This window comes from Myripristis murdjan, chromosome 22, assembly GCF_902150065.1.
Source record: "Myripristis murdjan chromosome 22, fMyrMur1.1, whole genome shotgun sequence".
Classification (NCBI taxonomy): domain Eukaryota; kingdom Metazoa; phylum Chordata; class Actinopteri; order Holocentriformes; family Holocentridae; genus Myripristis; species Myripristis murdjan.
In genome coordinates, this window is record NC_044001.1 from 8,603,305 (window position 1) to 8,624,427 (window position 21,123).

The 21,123-nt window shown below is 40.9% G+C and overlaps 2 protein-coding genes across 2 annotated transcripts; both read right to left on the reverse strand.

Moving 5' to 3' along the window:
* Nucleotides 1–1,866: 1,866 nt before the first annotated feature.
* Nucleotides 1,867–8,210, reverse strand: slc22a3 (solute carrier family 22 member 3). Its single transcript, XM_030044867.1, has 10 exons — nt 7,812–8,210; nt 7,266–7,369; nt 6,886–7,040; nt 5,533–5,701; nt 5,076–5,193; nt 3,789–3,898; nt 3,128–3,342; nt 2,829–2,937; nt 2,131–2,243; nt 1,867–1,970 (listed from the first exon to the last, which is right to left on the reverse strand). Exons 1-10 carry the CDS (start codon nt 8,208–8,210, stop codon nt 1,867–1,869), a joined length of 1,596 nt encoding a protein of 531 aa, XP_029900727.1.
* A 6,842-nt stretch (nt 8,211–15,052) lies between these two features.
* On the reverse strand, nt 15,053–20,471 carry txlnbb (taxilin beta b). Its single transcript, XM_030044607.1, has 10 exons — nt 20,398–20,471; nt 18,666–18,915; nt 18,174–18,265; nt 17,837–18,007; nt 17,014–17,208; nt 16,731–16,850; nt 16,548–16,622; nt 16,361–16,453; nt 15,946–16,041; nt 15,053–15,674 (listed from the first exon to the last, which is right to left on the reverse strand). Exons 2-10 carry the CDS (start codon nt 18,898–18,900, stop codon nt 15,117–15,119), a joined length of 1,635 nt encoding a protein of 544 aa, XP_029900467.1. The 5' UTR covers nt 18,901–18,915; nt 20,398–20,471; the 3' UTR covers nt 15,053–15,116.
* Between the last annotated feature and the right edge of the window lie 652 nt (nt 20,472–21,123).

The following is a 21,123-nucleotide window of genomic DNA, read 5'->3' on the forward strand; positions in this document are numbered from 1 at the left end:
TTCGTAGAAAGAGAGCATAATATCTCATAAACACACCACTCGTCCTGTTGTCCCGTGTGCTCTAGTGAACATGCCCCACCCCTTCCTCAGTCTAACCCCATTAGCTGTCAACTTTTTTCTACTGTGTGGTGAGTTTTTAAGCATAATTGCCTACTTCATCCCCATTTCCCACATCCACATGCCCCCTTGTCCCCGACCACTACCACTGCCCTCATTTAACAGGTCAGTGCATCCTTGTTATGTGAGGCAAACTGTGTCCTAATCATGTATCCATGTCCAGGCCAGGCAGACACTTCCCATGTTTGTGGTACAACTTTAACCTTTTATTTTATTCAAGTAAAACTTTGTCAGCGATTACAGGAGTAACAGTGCAGGTTTTGGTGTATAACTCTAATGCTGGCCCTTGTATCTGCTTGCATGTACAGTTGTGAGGCATTTTCCAGCCGTGTGGCAGGAGTCATCATGTGATGCCGTTTGTGTGAGCGGCGGTGGAGGAGCCCCGGTGGTAATTTTCACACAAGTGCACAAGCTCGCCTATGAGAGCTCTCCATCCTCTTCTCGCTGCGACATGGACGCTTGCGCTTGAGAAAATCCCTCTCTTGCATGCATACCGCTGATTTTTAACACAATTTATGGTTGCAGGTCTTCCCATTCAGTCGGCACTCATGTATGTGGGGCAGCTTTTGTTGACTGCTCCAAAGCTTTCTGGGTAAACTTACAATGGAACAAAAGCCTTAAGTTACACAGCCACCAATTATACATACAGTATACAACAAAAACAGGAACAATCAAGGCTATTGTGTGGTTGCTGAGAAAATGCATAGAGGACAGCGTTCAGTATGGAGAACACAAGTCTCTTATAATCCCTCTGTTTATCAATTTGAATAAACAGACACAAGGTTATTTTGCAAATTCACTTTTAGAGTTTTTATGTTCTCAATATGAGCTTTACGTAAATCCTGAATGTTTTACATTTTTGAAATGTGTTTTTTTTTTTTTTTTTTTTTTATCCACCAGCAAAAATATGTAACCTTCAATCATTTCAATCCTCATGTTTTTGTGTTACATCTTCATAGAGCACATACAGCGACCTATTTGCCATTTTGCAGGCAGACTATCCTTAAGCTCGAGTTGCTAATGTAACATAAGTCTACCTCACAAAGGAGTAGGGTGCATGTCTACTGAAGAAAAACAAATAAAACAGGAGTGCAATGCTTCACAGTAGTACTCACTAGGAGAAAATATGTGTGTGAAACAGTAGGACAATATATTACTGTAAACACAGTATATAGATAGATAGATAGATAGATAGATAGATAGATAGACATTTTACAGCATGTGGGAACAATAATCCAGACAAACCAATGGTCTCTGGTCAAGGCTTTGTTCTCCAATCATATAATTGACCCATTTTTCTCTGCAACCTTTGACTTGCTCTTCCCCCTGCCAAAAGATGCAATCCACAAAAAAAAAAAAAAAAGCCAAATTAGGGACACAAGCATGAATCTGCCTTCCAAATCTAGCAGTCACAGTCAGTCTTGGTTTGCAGGCATATTTTTGTCTCCCAGATATCACAGATTGTCGCCTTCTCCCACACCTTTCCTGCTAACACCCCCCACAAACACACCCTTCTCGCTATCTTGTACCTGATCTTGCTCCTTGCATCATAAAACAACACTTTCCTGGCATTTTTCTTTTCTTTCTCTTCTCTATTATACAGGAACATTTTAAGAGCACAAGAATATCTGGTGCATTCGCTGCCTGGTTGCGCTGTCTAGCATCAGTTGACGAGTGGTGTAAGATTTTAAGCTTCTTTGAGTTTTGCACTGAGTTTTTCTCTTGATGTTTTATAATTTTATAAGTTCCTTACCCTGTTAGATTCTCCATGTCTTCTGTGGTTTCTGGCAGGGCGACACCTCTCATCTCAGGCAGCAGCGTTACTAATCCACTGTACAGTACACACATTGCACCTGAAATAAATAAAATAAACCTTTCACAGGGCATGGACAGTCTTTGGTTGGCATCGTTTAGGGATGGGCATTCACAGGGCTGAATTCTTTTGAAAATAAACTAATTTTCCGATTAAGAACATGGTGGCAGATGGAAGAAGGCTTTAACTCTTTAAATTACCATAAAGAAAAAGAGGCAGATCCTGCCAGATACTGGCCAGTCTGTAGAGCAGAAACGGGGCCACGATTGCTCCAAGATCACTGGCTGATGAGCAAACGGACAAGCCCAGGTTTCTGTGGTAGAAAGGAAATCACAAGAATGAGGGAAGAGCTTCAGTATTTCAAGTCATTATCCTTGTTGATCAAAACACAGTACATTGATATTATTCTCACTGAGTTAAAGGGTAGTTCCTTAATGTGAAGCAGGAGGTGTGGTAAAGAATAAACAGTCTCAGCAAACCTTCCACTGTTAAACAATTGTTTTTTATTTTAATGTAGCAATAGCAATGTACATGGGAACCGGATTTTAGAAGGGAGCATCTTTGATACACAAAAAAAAGTCAGTCTTTCCAGCGTCACTGTATATTTTTCAACAGTGAACAACTGACATTTTTTAGCTTCTCCCATCTTTGAATTTATAATTTGAATTTTCCTTTAAAACATGTAGCTCTTTTCTCTTTGGTCTTCTTCTGGCAACGAATATTTCTCAAAATGACTGTAAAAAGCCTATCAGATTCAACTTGTTTAATGGCATTCAAAGCATCCAAAAAAATCCTTTCTCTCTCTCTCTCTCTCTCTCTCTCTCTCTCTCTCTCTCTCTCTCTCTCTCTCTCTCTCTCTCTCCATATATATATATAGCAAGGGTGAACAGTTTCATACCTAAGAGGTGTTGGATACATCTCTGTGTTGGCAAAGTTCACCGTCTCAAATCCAATTGCAACAGCAAGCCTCCCGATGATGGCAACTGATTTCTTCAACCAGGCAAAATCTGACGGGGTGACACAAAAGACAGGATAAATATGCTAAAATATTATGTCTTGAGATGTTTTTTTTTTTTTTTTTTGTTAAGATACAAGTGATTCAGAAAAAGTAATATTCACATTAGTGCTGAATAAAGGAACTAGTAGCTCAATTCCAAAATGTTAGAGGTCCATAAGTGTTGCCACGGTGACACCAACCCATTGAAACAAATGGAACTATGAGGCAGGCGATGCCCCCGATGAAGTTGGTGATGGCCATGAGGGAGCGCCGGCCGACCCGGTCCACCAGCAGGTAGAAGATCAGGCCGGTGGGAAGCTCCACCACGGCAGAGATGAAGAAATCCAAGAAGAGGTTGTCGCCGGTGATCCCCAGGCGCAGGATCAGGCCTTGAAACACAACCGTGCTTGTAAACCTGAAGAGAGGAAATAATTAAATAATGTGTCTAATTTTATCCATTTAAATCTACTTTTGACAGAAATCATCACTTCAAGTTCAGTCACTCAGCTAAACATGTACAGAATATACAGCTCATAACAATGATATCGATTTGTCAAGGATGTCTAATTCATATCTAAGGTGCTGAAGGTGGAGTTTAACACTTCAACACTTAGCATAAGCCAGAATATATTTTCATATCATTTCTATTGGGGGTCTGTGGGTTAATGAAAGTCAACTTGGCAGTCTGGAGCAGGGAAAAGTTTGAAAATCCCTGCAAATTAAACTTTTCACACACTTGACATCATATCCTATGATGTCCTACTATGATGAGCAATGACATGTTATTGTGTGGACTATAACCAATCTATAATCTATAAAGATTGTATGATAAACCTTGAGAAGTTGCTGAAAGTCACTTACCAAGCATAGGTTAAAATGAACGTGTTTCTTCTTATATTTGGTGTCCTGAACAAATCCATAATGGATACAGGATTAGGATTAACGTCTCTCTTCTCCTCCACAAGACCTATCTGAAAAAGATTACATTTAATTGTAAATCGGATTTACCCTGTCCACTCGCTTTCACTGATTTTGAAACTTGGCCAACAGCCAAATTGGTCCAGAGAGTGTATTTTTTACTGGGAAAAAAAGCTATCAGCAGAGGTGGACTTGACTGTTTGGCAAGGGCCCCATAAACACCTCATCAAGTTATACAAGTCTGCATTTCTAAAATTCATATGCAAAAATGTCATTAGAATGCTTTATGTGCAGAAGTGCCAGTCCATGGTAATTAGGGAATCACAAATTCCCTGTGTTCATTTTCATACGAGCTCTTAGATGATTGGTGACACCCACGGGTGCAACGCAGCGCAAAATTCACAGTAAATGGCACCTTTTTCTTAGTAAATCTGGCCCAAATCATTGCAGACTCAACAGTGTGATGACTGGTGAAGAGATGGATTCACAATAGCTGCGACCAGGTACGCGCATGCATCCACGCACGCATGTATTCACACACACACACACACACACACACACACACATACACACACACAACTTCACAGACACTTGACCTCTATGGTAAATTTCAGCCGTATACATAGAAAGTTGTGGCTGCTATTAGGTGGGAGCAGCTTTTGGGGCCAATGAATGCATAGACTTTTGTGGATCAATGAACTGATGGACCAATAGTACAAGAGGGAGCGGGGCTTAACCCACTACAATGAAACAGGAACCTCTGCAGGAACCTATGCAAGGGGGCGGGGCTAAAGTGGAGGGCGGGGTCAAACTGTCACCAATGAAACTGTCTGTGTGTATGTGTATGCCTGTCTATGTGTTTCTATAAACTGTGGCCATGTTACGTGAAAAAGGAGCATGGCAAAGGCAAATAACTACAATTTTGTAGTTATTTGCCTTTGCCATGCTCCCTTTTAACCAACTGGCATGAACACAAACACACACCTTCACACACATGCACACACACTTCACCTTCTTGCCAAATTTCAGCTTCCTTGGGGGAAAATTAGGGCAACCGTATGACAGACAGAGCGAGCTATGGAGTGTCTGGCTGCAGCTAATAAGGATGGACAAGGTGGATCAGGGATGTGGAGGGCCCCATGCCTGTGTTTGCCTTAGGCCACAAAAACACTAAATCCGCCCCTGGTGATCAGCCAGTCATACATTTTGTGTTCAGAGATACTGTCATACCTCTCTGAAATTCCCCGGTAAGGTATTCCCGTTGCTCTTGGCGATGATTTCAGCAACCCTCATAACCTCTTTAAATCTTCTCTGTGAAAACAGCCAGCGGGGAGACTCAGGAACAAGCCTTTAAAAGAAGATAACCTCCTATATTTCAGTCCACAATTTAGACAAATAAAGCTCACAAAAATGGCATCCAAGGTAAAATCGGCATAACATCATTATTTTCATGTATTTACTGACAATGATTGGCCAAAAACTAGAACTATCCAGCAGTGCTCTTGTAATTATTTCAATACTGGGATGAGAAAGACATGCTGTATGTGTGTGTGCGTGTTTGTCTGTATTTGTGTGAGGGTTCATGAGTGTGACATGTTTCCGTAGATGCACTTGGTGTGTGCGCTGATTCTGAGCTGGCTCGGATCAGTGCATGTTTTTGAATGTGTGTGTTAATGTGCAACACTACCAATAGTAGAAGATAAACAGGAAGCAGGGCAGACTCATTGCCAGCTGTAGACTTTTCCAAGAGGACAGCAAATATGCCAGGCCAGGCAGAATGACCATGCCACTGGAGTAGAAAGTCCGGGTCACCACAGACACAAACTTCCTGTTCTCTGAGCCAAAGAACTCAATCACTGTGTTAAAAAAAAAAAAAAAAAGATAACAGCTTTTAGACCAACCATTCTCCCGGAGATACTCTTGCCATACACAGATGATTGATAGAACTAGCTACAATATGCAACTTTTTGAGGTTAACATAACAAATATGGAGACATGTCACATCAGCATGATCATTGTGTTTTATTTTAGTCTTTATTTTAGTAGGTATGGTTTTTTATGTCGTGAAAATGTGCTGTAACACCCAGAGTGTCATATTATCAGCATGTGTTGTGTTTTAGTGAAAATAACTTGTTAACATAACATTATGTTTTTGGTAATATGGACCAATAAAAGCTATAAAATAGCCCGAAAAACCTGAACAATTGCCATGCAAACATGAAATAGCTGCAGACATCCATGTTTTCCGTGCAAAAGCACTAGAAACAAGTGCATTCAGGTTGGATTTCAGAAATAGCAGCTTGGAGCTCTTTAACTTCCGATACAGTTGAATGCAGAGTAAATCTCCTCATCTGCCTGAAAGTGGCTTGTGTGTGATGTTTGGGAGCGTTTACCATTTGCTGCGGACAAAGCCTGCAGTGAGCCGGGCTGTGGCTGTCAGGGTGAGGCTAGCAGCCGTGGCACAGGGACGTCATAGCAACAGCAACAATGGCAGGGCCATTTTTTCTTTATTTTATTGCACATTGCCTTTGTTTTCTGTTTGCTTCTTGAACGCCTGTGTTGGCTTCAGGGATGTTATTTGTTTCAGCTTCAGGTTGGGTTGCCGTTAGGGAATTACAAGTTGGGGTGTGAAGCTGCCCAGCTGAGAGGAAGAGGCTGGGACTGATTATACACTCCCTGTCTCAAACCAAAAAGTTGCATACTGTAGTCAACTGCATGCTCGAACTGTCATGATTTGCTAAAAACCACACACCAGGTGCTCTGAGATGGTTAAAGCTGCACAAGACCGATGTTGGTAGTAGAAGCAAGAGGTTCCTTTCTGAAAAATTCAAATTTCACTACCCAGAAAATGATGTATCCTGATGTCTCTAAAGTGCACACAGCACAGTGTAATCCACATGATGTGAGTTAGGTGGGATCAAGAGCTCTTCTCTGTTGCTGCCATGTTGTGATTTAGGCTGATAAAATGAGTGTGTTTCTCCATAAACATCTTAACGAATGCAGTTTCAGAACAGCGGCTAAGAGTGACGCTTGAACATACCCAGCACATAGACGGCTGACCATGCTCCCTTTCCAAAAAACCCTTGTAAAAATCGAAAGACGAGCATCAGCGGGTACCATGGTGACAACATGGCTGCTACTCCTGAGACGCCAAGGCCAAACATTGATGCAATGAAGCACGGCTTTCTTCCAAACCTGTGAGAACACCAAGCAAATGATTAAAGATCCCAGTGTCTGTTCAGCAGAATTACTGCACAAAGAAATTTAGCTCAACCACTGAACTATTCAATATACAGTGAACTGTACAGAGGGCACTGGGTACAGTGAAGTGAAAATAATGAGATGTCTTCTTTGAAGTGCTAATCTCCTCTGTTCTACTTCATGCAGAAGATGTATAAAATTAATTGCTGCATCACAGACCTGTCAGCCAAGTAGCCAGTGACAAAAGCCCCGACAAAGTATCCAAATGCGAGACAAACTTGATACAGATCAGCCAGCCAGGATTTATCACACACTAAAGAAAACTGGGAAAGACAAAAAACAATAATAAAGAGAAATTTCACCCCAAATCAAAATTCATGTATAATGTTTTTGTGGTCTTGGACAGGGAATATTAATACTCTTTCCCAAGGTAGGACCCAGAGACCCAAACTAAAATATATGAAAAATAATAGGAGGCTTAATTTGTGGACTTGGTTTTGCCAAATTGGTTTGAGCTTTTACACAAAAGGAAACTAAATTTAAAATAAAAGCTAACTTTTATGACTCGTCTTATTTCTAGCTGTAAGGTGGACTGGAATATGAACTGTTTAATAAAGTGATTTTGTTTTTTATCAGAAATAGTTTAGGGATGAATTCCATCATACAAGAACAACAGAAGACACTTTGGGCATTATTTAGCACTTTTATTTTTCGTATCTGTTTCTTCCCACAATATTTTGCCAATTAGAGAGAAAATACACTTACCTCAGTAACAATAGTGTTGTGATTTTTATCAAACACCCATCCACTGTCACAAGGCACATGCTGGGTTGTATTAGAAGTCAAGAGCCAGTCAAGCTCATTGCATTTGTCTTGGCTGTTGTTCCAGTCCACTTCAAGCCTCTCGCAGTGGCTGAAGGACCCTGACTCCTCAGAGTGGGGAACCGTGACTTCCCGCACCTCAGCCTCCGTCCAGCCACATTCCTCCTGGATGTGCTCCGATCCGGGGCTCCTGCACCAGTGAGCTGGAGTGTGCCCCAGGAAAACAACCCCAACTAGTATAAAGGCAAAAAGCACAAGTGGGAAGGAACCAAGTACAGTGATTTTCTTTTGAAAAGGCCCAAAATCCCCTGTGTGGACAAGGAGTTCATCTATACTTGCCATATCTAGAGGTGGCAAGGAAGATCTAGATAAGATTCCTGGATCAAACGGTCTCAGCAGGTCTAAGGAGAGACATGTCTTTAAAGAGAGGAGGAGGGGCTAGAGTGCTGAACAAAGTCTCACTTTTATCTTGACCGCTTTAGAGGATCTTTTCTCCAGTCAAAACCTCTCCAGTATAAACCATTAATGCAAACCACGGCATTTACCTGTCATCTTTTCTTTAAAAGGAATGCCGGCAAGCTTATCCACCATAATGGTGCATTGTTACAGCACAGAAACAGGGGCACAGTCAGCAGTTACTGCCCCCAGGCATGGATGGGAACTCTGGGCCCCTTTACCATCCCTTCATCCCCACACCATCTTTACCTCACCTTACTGAGTTCAAACATCAGTGCCACAAACACATGACCACATCTTTATTTCTTGATCATTTTAACAGACTCATCACTAACAGAGGTTAAAGTTTATGACCACTTTACTGATAATGCGAAGCACTTGTCATAAAGATACTTTGATTTTTATACCCTGTTCAAAATCTGTCAACGGTGTTTTAGTCTGCAAAGGAAAGATGTAACTAAATTTTATCCCTGCTTGCCCCCGCAGTTTATCTCAGCTCACACAATAGATTGTATTATTTATGTTTCATTTTTGAGAAAGTTTTGTGTTTGCTGTTTTACAGATTTAAACCAGCCTGAAAACAATTAAGCGTGGAAAAAATACATCTGAGACCAATGAAAGATATTTTTGTCCAAACACTACAGGGGTCCTCCCTCAGTTTTAGGCCCTTGGTAGGCAGCATCCCTATTTCTCTTACTGTGGTGCCCCAGGACGGGAATACCACACAATAAGTACAGCAAACATCCACATAGTTTTAGACTCCAGCATCAAAAGAAACATTCAACAAAGATGGATAGTTCAAAGAGATAAGATGAGCAAGTCTTTTCTCATTTTCGAAATATTAATAACGACTGACACCAAGTCTTCTAGTGCTGACCAGTGATGACGCTTCAGTTATGCTTTAATCTGAGAAATGCAGTGAATTTATTTTCCTTGCTTGACCTTAAACTGTGCAATGAGTGTGAACACAACCGCAGCACGTGCGCGTGCCATTGCTCAATGTTTTTATTGTCCCTCTCATTCAATAGTGGCGTGCCACACGTGCCATTCTTTTTCAGAGGAGTGACAGAGAGCAAATTCATATCTAAACATGAAAGAGAGGTGAATGAACAAGACAATTCATAACACACTTTACTGCAACCATCACAAACAGGCTGATGGTCCTCAGACATCTGGATTCAATCTCCAGGCCTCACACAGAGCCACAGCCCTTACATGTAATCTCACAAACTAGTTTCATGTTTGTGAAAATGTAACTCAAGGTGTTTAAATTTAACTAACAGACACCACAAACAAAGCTGAGCACAAATGGCTCAAGATGACCAGCAGTTTCTTTTGGTCTTATTTGAGAGACCATATGCAAGATTAACAAGACACATTATTACCTCTAATAAATGGCTGTGATGGTGCTCTTCACATAAAACAGAATCAGAATATATGACTTTACATCTTAGTGTTTCCATGCACTTTTAAGGTGCTGGTGTTAGAGATTTCTACCTGGACTGGGCGCAAATGAAAATAACACTTAACTAATGGATGCAGTCTGATTCTTATGTTACTTTGCTTAGCTACTGTGTAAGTAAAAGATAACTAAATGTATAGAGGGCAACAAAACACTTTCCATTGAGTGGATATATGAATAATTTCAGCTATAGGGGAGAGTGGGGTCATTTGTGCCAAGGGGCAAGTAGTGCCACCCCTGTTATCTAGAAAACCATAGAAGAAGCTGATCATGTGACCACATATTTCTGAAGAGGCATCCATTTCACTCATCCTACAAAGAAGGGAGACACATGGCTTGAGAGGTAAGAACATTTAAGTTCAAAAAACATTTTTTTTGCCCTCCAAAGTAAAATTTCTATGATCAAGGTTTTTTGATTGCTGTGTTTGAACTATTATAGAAACATTTTAAAACAGTTCACACAGGTTTTAGTACTTTAGTAAGCTACACCATGAGTCTATACAGTTAGCATGATGTTAGCTCAAAACAGCTGGGGGATGCATTTTTTTTTCAAAATGGGGGGCTTGGGGTAATTTGTGCCAAAGGGCCTGGGGTAAGTTGTGCCAGTGGCACAACTTGTGATTATATACTATAAATTACGTTATTGTATTTTATTGTTATTGTGCATTGTCTTCTTACCTGTGATCACTAAAACTATTCAGATTCAGGTGAAGATGATTTGCAGGTGATCATTTTGGAACTTTTTATTTTGTTCTGGGTATGTGTTCATGTGGCACTAGGCCTTGTTATAGAAAAGTGGCCTGTGATCTTGTTAAAATAATAAATAAATGTTAAATAAATAATTTTGTATTGAATTTGTTTTGTTTTTATATAGCATTATCATTTGTGAGGTTAAAATGACCTGTTTTACTTCAATTATCAATGGCACAATTTACCACAGTGTATTCTCTCTAATGACACAATTTACCCCGCACCAGGGGCAAGTTGTGCCACAAAACCACTTTTTTTTTTTTCGAAACCTATATTTCTCAAACAGTTTATATAAGATCCAAAGTGATTGTTCCCAGGGATGCACAACATCCTAAACTATATGTGCATATTTTAGTTGGAGACATTACTGTAATCCCCTCGCTTTAAAGGCACTTTAAGTAAAAATTGGCACTACTTACCCCACTCTCCCCTACTCTGTTTAACCTGTCTGTTGATTAATCCAAAGAAAAATGATTTACTCATGTGATAGACAATCATAAACCTACAGTGCTGGATGTAGCACATTGATTTCAATTTACTGTAACTGTATGACCAAGGTCAGAGCTTCACATACCATTTTGAAGCAGTGTGTTATAGTTTTGCATCTGTGACAATAATTATGAATAGTTCATTAAAGGGTTTAATTTTTAATCAAAGCCTCATTGCAAAATACATCTACTCAGTCAAAATGATCACTGGCATAAAAGTAAAGTAACACAATCTTACATTTTTGATTTCCAAAAACTTGTTATGTAATATATTGAAATAGATTTTTCCAATGAAACTTCTGTTCCTTATACCTCACTGCCAGTTTTGCCATAGGATCAGTTTGCAACCTGATCGTCACTCTAATGCTAACTTTGGTACAAAAGTAAATTATCTGTATCTCTGTTAACCTCTAATTCATCTGTATTGTACATGAAGATATTTAATCTTTATAATGCAGCTAGCACACCCTCCACTGAGGGTCGGTCTATGGGACTCTGACAGCAGTGGGAGAACAGCACCCTCCCATGTTCATCCAAAACAAAGTCTCCTCCCAGCTGAAATACACAGGGAAAAATAAACAAAAAATAGATATAAATGTAAATATCCTTTAATCTTTTAATGTAAAAATTGCAATGATTATGGAAAAAAGGCATGGAGTGATGATCTATCAAAAAAAATATTGACTGAAAGAACATATGAGGGTAGAAAGATGTTTTATGATGTTTTATGATATTTTAGCACACTTTAAATCTGAGCATTGCATTTTAAACTCAGTCGGGTGTCCTTGGCGTTATAATAGGGGTGCCACAGGGCTCAATACTAGGTCCTATCCTGTTCACATTATGCATAAATGACCTGGGCTCAGTAGTTACTAACAGCTCTATTCATAATTATGTTGATGACACAGTTGGTTACTCATCAGCGCCCTCTATCGACAAAGCTTTGTCTAATTTAAACTCTTTTTTTTTTTTTTTTTTTTTTTTTTGGCTATTCAAAAGTTAAGTTAAGCTTTTTTTTTTCTAAATCCAGGTAAGAAATAAAGTCACCAGCTTTTCTGTCCAACCTCTTAGCTCCTGCTGCCCTCAACCTGAAGCTGCATGAGCCATTTTACCTGAAACATGTCATCCTCAATAGATGGAAGCCCTCTTGGAAACTCCATATTGTCCATCACATATTCAGCATAGCGCAGCATGTTATTGAAGTTTAATACTTTCTTCAGAGATGCTCCTAAACCAAACGCGCTGTATGTCTGCAATCCAGAAAACATTAATCATTACCGTGAGGAACACCATGAGTCATAATCTGTGCTGCCTTGTGACATTGACTGACCTTTCTGTGTGGGTCCAGCAGCATGTCGTACTGACAGCCTGTCTCCTCCAGCCAATGCAAAGCCCCCTGCTGACAGCCAAATGAGATTACCACCACTCTCACTGAATGTGCATCCAGGAGTCTCTGCAAAACAAAATAAAAAATGAATTTCAAATATGTCATTTCAAACAAATAGACAAATAAGCAGTTAATTCATATCTATGTGTGGTTAAAGTAAATTATACTGCATGTGACCCAATTGTCCCTTGAAGATCGATAATCTTCTGATTCTGTTGTTTTTTTTTTATATGACTGTCTAACTTTTCTGGTTGTCATAGTGTTCTCCTTTCATAGCAGGTCATGACAAATGTTAAAGAGAGTTCTTTATAAATACTATTTGTCTTGCATCTGGTGCTTACCTGATTTGTCGCCAGATCTTTAAGATGGAGACGGCAAAGGAGGCAGGAGAACTGACGGATTAACACCAGCAGAGTCTTTTTACCTTGCCCAAGGTATTTCTCCAGTGTTAAACTTCTGTAAAACACAGCGAATTAAAGTTGTGCGAAGTCCGCATCTTTAACTGATAAAGATTTTTTTTTTCTAAAGAGCACTGAATTAAAAGCAATCACACCCACTCTCCAGTCCTGGCATTGATGAGAGGTGTTTGTGGTGAGATACACTTGGCCTGATGGCCCCGATCCACTGTTTTAGCACTCAGATGTAACTCATCATCCAAGTGCTCCAAAAAGGCATCCCACTGCACCTGTTTCAATCAAGCACAATCAATAAATATAAAAAAAAACATGCAGGGAATGACCATGTTGTGGATTTTTTTTAATACCGACAATATGCCATAACTCACTCCCAACTGTAAAAAGTCCTCCAGAGCATCCCGCAAAGCAGCACACCTGCAGAAGTCAAAGTCTTTAGGGTTGTTCAAAATTAGTTCAAAGATCATGGGGCCTGTTGAGTGTAAGATCATAGTTTTTGCTTATTAAATGAATATATGGAGGCTCACTTTTGTCCTATTAGACTAATTTAAGCAAGAATCTCAGTTGGATATATGGGAAGGTTAGCCAAAGTGAGACAAAATTTGACACTTTGTACTAGAAATGAATCCGCAAAAACAATTCCATGAACCAAAAAATGAACAAGGGATCAAGGAAGAATTCAGGACCAGTGCTCCCCCCAAGATGTGTGCACCACTTGTGCCCAGAAATGTAGAAATAAATTTTTCATGTGGTCTTACTGATAGCTGTTTCTCCACAGGTCTTCCGCATCCTTTTTTCTCCTAACAGACAGGCTGTGAAGTCAGAGAGGAGAAGTAAGCAACTCATCTCTGCATTCCTGATGCTGTAAAACAGAATCTGTGATGCTATGAAAGTTTAAAGTAACACAAAGTTATAAAATGCTAAATCAATACCCTATAACTAATAAAGTTATTAGTCATAGGGTACTGATGTGGTTCCTGCTCAAAACCTTGTATACATTGCTGCACCAGCGTCAATCAAACCCAACAGCGACTGGTTTCTTTCTATGCGGATTTTCTGCCTGATGAATTCCTCAAAGGAGCCTGAGATATAGAAAACACGTTATTCTATAGAAAATGTTAATCAGCAACTGTGTGTTCGGGTATGTTTTTCATGTTAAATGATTGACGCAATGTATGGCTGTTCAACATATAGGCAGCTATAACTTGCTTGCCAAATGTTTAACATTTATTTTCATGTGCACTTGTGTAACCCTACAAAGTACAACCTACCTTCCTTGCTCTCCTTCTTTGCAAGGTCCAGCAGAGCTTTCCCGTTTTCAACAAAAGTAGCGAGAGCGTTCACACAAGAGAGCGCGGTCTGCTCCACTCTCTCAGCCATGTTTCATGTGGGCAAAGATCTGTAATAATTACACAAGATGTGCAGCTTTTTATCAGTATACCATGTAAACACAACCCCTCCTTTCTTTCAAAGTCCACCCCGGGCAACTGGAGGAAACAATGGATGGTCTTCAAATTTTCTGCTGAGGCTCTGCTAAAAGGGAAATCTGTCCTCTAACTCATTCTGAAACATAAACCAGTTGATCTATTCGTTTACATCAGCAGTTCATGTTAACTAGTCTAAGTTTTTAACTGAGCATGGATAGGATTTTGTTTGTTCATGGTATAACAACAGTCATACAGAATACATTTTTTATTTAATCGATTCTAACTCCAGTATTTGGTAATACAGTTTGTAAGAGAACATTTAATAATGTGCAAATAATTTACTGAGTAGTTGGGGCAATATTGCACCTAGTGACCTCTCTGTCTCTTCCAGCAGACATGAACCAATAAATAAGCAATTCAGCTGCTGTGTGTGTATAAGGAAGCAGCTTTGTGCATGAGGGTAAAGGCTAATTCAGTCTACAACAGAGCATAGACTCTGTGACCTTATGGAAGAAGCCATAGAGGCTTAATGCGCTGGAGACATGAGGGATTCAGAGCTTTAAGAGACATCACTTTGCTTAACCTTTTGGTCTGAAGGTGGACAGTGAGGAAAAAGATGTCTTGAAACTTTTTTTTTTTTTTTTAGGTTTTGATTCTGTTGGTCAAGCCTCAAAGCATGAAAGTGGTTCATTTTTTCAAACCGCAACTGTAAGGGAAGAGTTTGACCTTCCTTTTTAATCATTTGTTGTTTTGCATTTGACACATCAGGAGCAGACACTGCACACAAGGCCAACCTTTTTTCTTTATTGCAATGAATTTCATATGAATTAGTTTTGAGGATATTCTGTTCACAGCAGTTTCTGCATTAATCGACTGACTCCATTTCCAAATCTCTCTGTTCTTGGCGTCCATCCTCCACGGCTTCATGATCGGCGCCGTTCACCGGGGCGGAGGCTTCTAGGATTTGCTCGCCATTGCTCTCCCTTGTGTGCTGCTCCTCTGGATCCTGGGTGCCCTCAGTGAGTCCATGTGATTGGTTAAGCACCTCTGCAGGTATGACATGAGAGATTGTGAATGAGCTGGCAATCTCCTGCAGAAGGGCCTGCTCAGCTTTCAGGTTGGCCAGTTCCTTCGTCAGCGGCGTTTCCAGAGTGGGTGTGGCTTTCGGGGCCTCGGGCAGGGCAGCAGAGGAGGCTGCGGCGGGCGGGACAGCATGAGTCTCCTCAGGCTTCACATCAGGGATCTCCAGCACCTTGCAGCCCTCCTTCTCCGTCAGCTCAGAGGCGTCGTCAGTCGGATGACCACCAGCCTCCTGCACCTTCTGATACAGACTCTTCCTCTCCTCTTGCAAAGCCCTGCACAGCTTCTCAAGCTTTTGGTTCTTAACGAGGAAAAGCTCAAACTCCTTCTCCTTCACGGCTTTCTGCAAGGGATAGAAATGCATGGAAGATATCAGTAAAACTATCACTGAGTGTCATTATCTTTTTTTCTTCCTTATCATCAACAACACAACAAATGCCATATGGAGGATCCAAAGCACCATAGAGTACATTCATTTCAGCAAAGCATATGTGACCCCAGCAGGAAACAAACCCCGTAGTACACCTAGTGGTGTAAGTGCTGTGCTGTACATATTGAGCTACGCAGGACCATCAGTTTATAAATGGCTTAAAGAAAAAAAAAACATTCCTTACATCTGCCACCATGTCAATGAGAGTCTTGTTGCAGCCGTCAAAGCGACTCTTCCACGACATGCACTCCTTTTCCAGCTTCCTCATCTTCTTGGACATCTACGACACACAAAGCCACGTTACGCCATTCACAATCAAAGCCACCTCTAAAAATAACAACCAAAATGGGATGTGGGAATGTGTAGTTTGTTTGTCATTTTTTTCCTGTTTCACTTGAAATCTTTTTGCAAGCCCCTTGGGAATTTTTTTTAAATCTCCGCCTTAACACTGAGTGATTTTTTTTCTCACTTATTTCACTATTTTATCATTTTCATGTCTGCAAATAAATAAATAAACTAATTCCTGTCTGTGAAATTCAATAAAGGATGTTATTTAAGTAATGTATTCTGTGGTTGATGCATGAGAGAACAGCTCTTACCTTGTCCATGTCCTGTTTGAAGCTTGCATAGACACCGTTACTCTTTGATACCGTGCCCTGGAATTCATCAAACTTCTCGGAGTACAGAGCGAGCTGGAGAAAAATGGTGGGAAAAACATTATGCCTGCAGGCAGGTAGAAAAAAAAAAACAAAACATAATTTTGTCCATGTTGCCCTGTTACTGTACCTGGGCCTTCATATCAGTTTCTTGCTCTCTCATGACCTTCACTTGCAATTTACTCTCTGCCGCCTGTTTTAGCAGCTGTGGAACATTGAAATTTTCCATGAATGTGAGCATTAAGAGATTAGAATTGCAAATGTGATATTAAAATGCCTGTACCACTCAACAAATGTGATACACAAAGCTTACATGCTCTTTTTGCAGCTTGTGCTTCTCCTCAGCCTCCTTCAGCATCATGTTTGCCTGTGCAAGTTTGGTTTCCAGCAGCTTTTCTTTCAGATCTCTGTGCTTGAAGACCTTCTCCAGGTTCTGCAAGACAATCACATCAAATAATGAGCCGCTTTCAATGGATTTCCTGTGCGCCAAACATCATGCACCTCATTTTCCATGCTGGTTAAACCAAGCGCAAAGAATTACTTGCATGTTCTATTTTTAACCCATGTCAACTAAATTACGTGTCAGGGGCCCATACCGCCTCTCTCTGGTCATACTGTGAAATGAGCCCCTTGAGCTTCTCTGCCAGGGCGCTGTTCTCCTGGCACAGCTTGGTGTTGCGGTTGCTGTGCTCCTCGATCTGGGCCTGAATTTCACTGAGCGTGCCTTGGAAGTGGGTGGTGATCTCCTTCCTCTTGAGGTCGTCCTCCCTGCACCTCTGGAGGGTTTCCTCCTGTATGCCCAAGATCGACGTTAGAACCCAAAGCACCTCAATGCTATGAAAATTCATTTGCGGTTACAGCATGGCATTAAAGCCTCAGCCATCACACAATCAACAAGGCAGTCAGAGCAATTCAGCGCCCCATATGCGCGCTCATATGCCCACCAGTGCTTAAAGCTGCACTAGGCAAGATTCTCATGTAAAATGCATCCGTCTTATCGGCCTAAATCACATAATGGGGCTGGAATGGAGAAGACAGACCCATCTTCCTTAACTGAGACCTAGTAGATGCATCCTAAAAATAAGGTGTCATGTCTGGATACTGTAAGGAAGTGGAAATAGTCAAATCCTCAGTATAAATTGTCTCGGCTTAGCGAGTTAACCCTTAATTTTTTGTTGCCAACCGTCATCTCTCACTGCCATTTGGAGCTGCAAGCATGCAAAATCACCTAAAGTGCAGTTTTATGCCTTTGTACGTACTAACTGTATGTCAGGATTCAGTCATTATAAATGTCATGTCCATATGCGCCAAAAGATCAAATGTTAGAAACTTCATTGAAAAAAAAAAAAATGTGATGAGTGATCAACAATGACGACATAAGAGCACAAATGACAGGGTGCTCTTGAGGAACGGAGGTACCTTCAGGGTCTTGTTGTGCCTCTGCAGCTCCCGGCAGAGCCCCTCCAGTTTACTGCGAGCCAGGACGGCCCGGCTGTGCTCACTCTGCAGCTGGTCCTTCTCCTTCATCACTTGGAGTAACTTCTTCTGCAGAGCCTTCAGCTGTTTCTGATCACTCCTGTGCTCCTCCAGCTACGAAAACAAACACATTTGTCCAAACACAGACAAAGCACACCCACACAAATGTGCCTGAGTGCCTGAGTGCATAGCTCCCTCCCTGCACATTTCCTTCAATTTTTATTTTTATTTTTATTTTATTTTTTATTTTTTACATACATCTGATGTGTCATTCACTCACCAGCTCAGCGTGCTTCTTGATGATGGCCTCCAGTTTCTGTTCTGGAGTGCCAAGTTTGTTCAAACTTTGCATCAACAGCATGGCCTCCTTCCCTGAATAGCCAGCACAGAGAGAATGATGCACATGTTAAACATCAGACCTCGGTCAGATACGTCTGGCAGTGTCTGGTGAGTGGTTGAACAGAAAAGACGAAATACTAAAATGATTTTGGAATACCTAATACCTAAATTTATTGTGTATAAAAAAAAAAAAAAAAAAAAAAAGCTCCACTCATTTGGTGCACAAGTAATCTAAACCAGACCATAAAAAGGTATTTGGAAACGTTATTTGGCCTGCAGGTCTGTTGAGGACGGATGCACTCACACACATTACAGCTATGCTTACATACCTATCAGTTTCAGTACAACTTTGACTTGTGCTGACAGAGCTGAATCAAACCCACCTCGGGTAAAATCAATAAAACATTATTTTAAAAAAAGAAAGGAACACCACCTAGGTTTTTGAGCATCTTCTTCTCCAGTTTCTGGTCCTTGCGGGTGTCTGCCTCTTTGACGGCTGTGACCTCCTCCACGTCCTCTGGCTCAGCGGGAATCTCAGCTGCCTGGTAGGTGCTAATGATGTCCTCCAGCTGCTGGCCCAGGTCCTCTGTCAGGTCAATGTGCCGACCCTCGGCTGGCTCCGCCTGGGGACCCACCGGCGCAGGGCTGCTCTCCTGACAAGCCTCCATTATTCTGAGCTAGTGCTGAGGGGAAAATAGTAAGGTTTTTGTTATGAACCACAGCAAAGAGCCTGTTTCACCTTGTTGTCCTAAAAATTAGTCTCTCATGACACACTCTGACAGGGATTCAAGCAACGACACTTTATATAAGCAGCTGCTTGATCTGCTCAATGGTGGAGGTAGTCTAAAATTTAGAGGAAAGGATTTGTGAATGAAAGTTCCCCGGTTTGACTCCTCAAATCTACTGGGAACATACAAGCATGGCAAGTGAATGAGACATATTCACTTCACGCTCCTTCAGCAAGTACTACCACGGTGCCTTTGAGCAAGGCACTTCTAACTGCTGAATTATTTTCTGAGGTGATGCAGCTCCGTGGACAGAATACACCATCTTCTCATAATTCTAGTTGTTTCTTGCTGCTCTATAACACACATACAATATTATTTCAATCAGCTAAAGTAATGCAGTGCCATGTCATAGGATTGTATTTTTCCTTGTTCTTGAAAGTTCATTTGTCTAAACTCATTAGGCAACTGAGGAAAATATTGGTGTAGATCAAGAAATTGGTTTTTTGAATCCCTTCTTAGGCAAAATGTGAGAGCACACAATTTACCAACAATCAGCTGCAGTCAGAGTCATTTCACGGCCTCATCAGTGTGGCATACTGATAGAAAATGTGTGATACTTTCAATAAAACCCCGCACAGGAAAATCTCAGTGCCTGTTTGCCTCTTGTGTTCTTAAGGCTTGAAGCTGGGGCCTGTTTATGTGCATAAAATTAGTCTGCCTATGCAGCCTTCACACTCCCTGTGCTTTCACAAGCAGAGCACATGGCACCTGTTCCAGACCCACAGTCTATTTTAAGAACTTCTTAATATGGGCAAGTTATTTATTTATTTCTATTCCACTCTTATTGATGTCAATGTCAGTGGTTGTGTGCACAATAGCTGCACTTTCCAACTATTAATAGTCAATAAAAATCAATGTTGCATAACTGACCCCATGTATATTAAATATTTTAAGTGGAGATGACTAGCTATTCAAATGGAAATTCATCTATAAATATATTACTGGAGGCAAGTGAAAGTCATGATTGATTTCTTCACACTGCATAGGATCTAATACTGGTGGTGCATTCCCAGGAAAATCAAGAAGAAAGGACAATATTGTGTCTCTTCCTAGATTTAGATTCCTTGATATAAACTGTGTCTTTTCCTGATCTTGCAGACATGAGAAGGTTATGCTAAATTCAACTACTATCTCAAGTCTGATTTATCAAACATGGCAAGGTTCAGAATCATGGGTTAGGTATGATATAGCCAAATTAATTTCCAAGTAAACAACCTAATGTCCAGCACAAGCACGCAATTAAATACATTTAAGAATGACAAGAGGTGTACTTTAAACCATGTACTTTAAAGCATAGCATTACTGACTGCTCTAAAAAAATTGTTTTACACTATTTCAATGTAAACAAGCAGGGTAAATGAGCAAACAGGGTCTTACCAGCAGCAAGGGCTTAGAGAGGGGAAAAGGAAGAGTGGCGAGGGGCTCGGACAGGCTGCCACCACAGATACAACAGCTGTGATAAGACCACCTCAAAATAAACTAGAGGAGCACAGCTCGCTGTGGAGCAAGAGGCGCGAGAGGCAGGACAGGGACATGTGTCTGTCTCTGTCCAGGACACCCTGCTGGAAAAACAGCCGCATGCCTCCTGCTCTGCTTGTAAACTCACAAGAAATCACTGCGTACAGTAAAGCTGTGAATACTCAGATCAAGACGTTTGCAGTGCATGAAGACACGTGTGGTGCAACAGTTCCTAAAACGTTTTTATCTGCTGACGCCTTGCCTGGTAATATCTTAAGCAGCCATTTCGTGCGATGCCTCTGCTGCTTTAAACCAAGCCATTACTAATTTTATTTTAAGCTGGGATGCTGCTAACAGCCATATAATTATTCTAACAAATGGGCCTGACAGGCCTAGTCACTGAGAAGGAGAGAAAAAAATGGACTGTCTCTGTGATTGGCCAGAATTAGCACAGCCCTCCTCCCCAACCCAGAGAACAGCGTCAAAGGATCCAGCATAATGCACCGTATCATTAGAGTTACACTCATTTCCTAGCTTAATATATGCATAACACATGCGGTATGCACTTACAGTACAGAATACTGTATGTGCCGCTTGCTTGCGACCAGCACACAGTAGAAAATATGCAGTTACGCTGAATTTGGT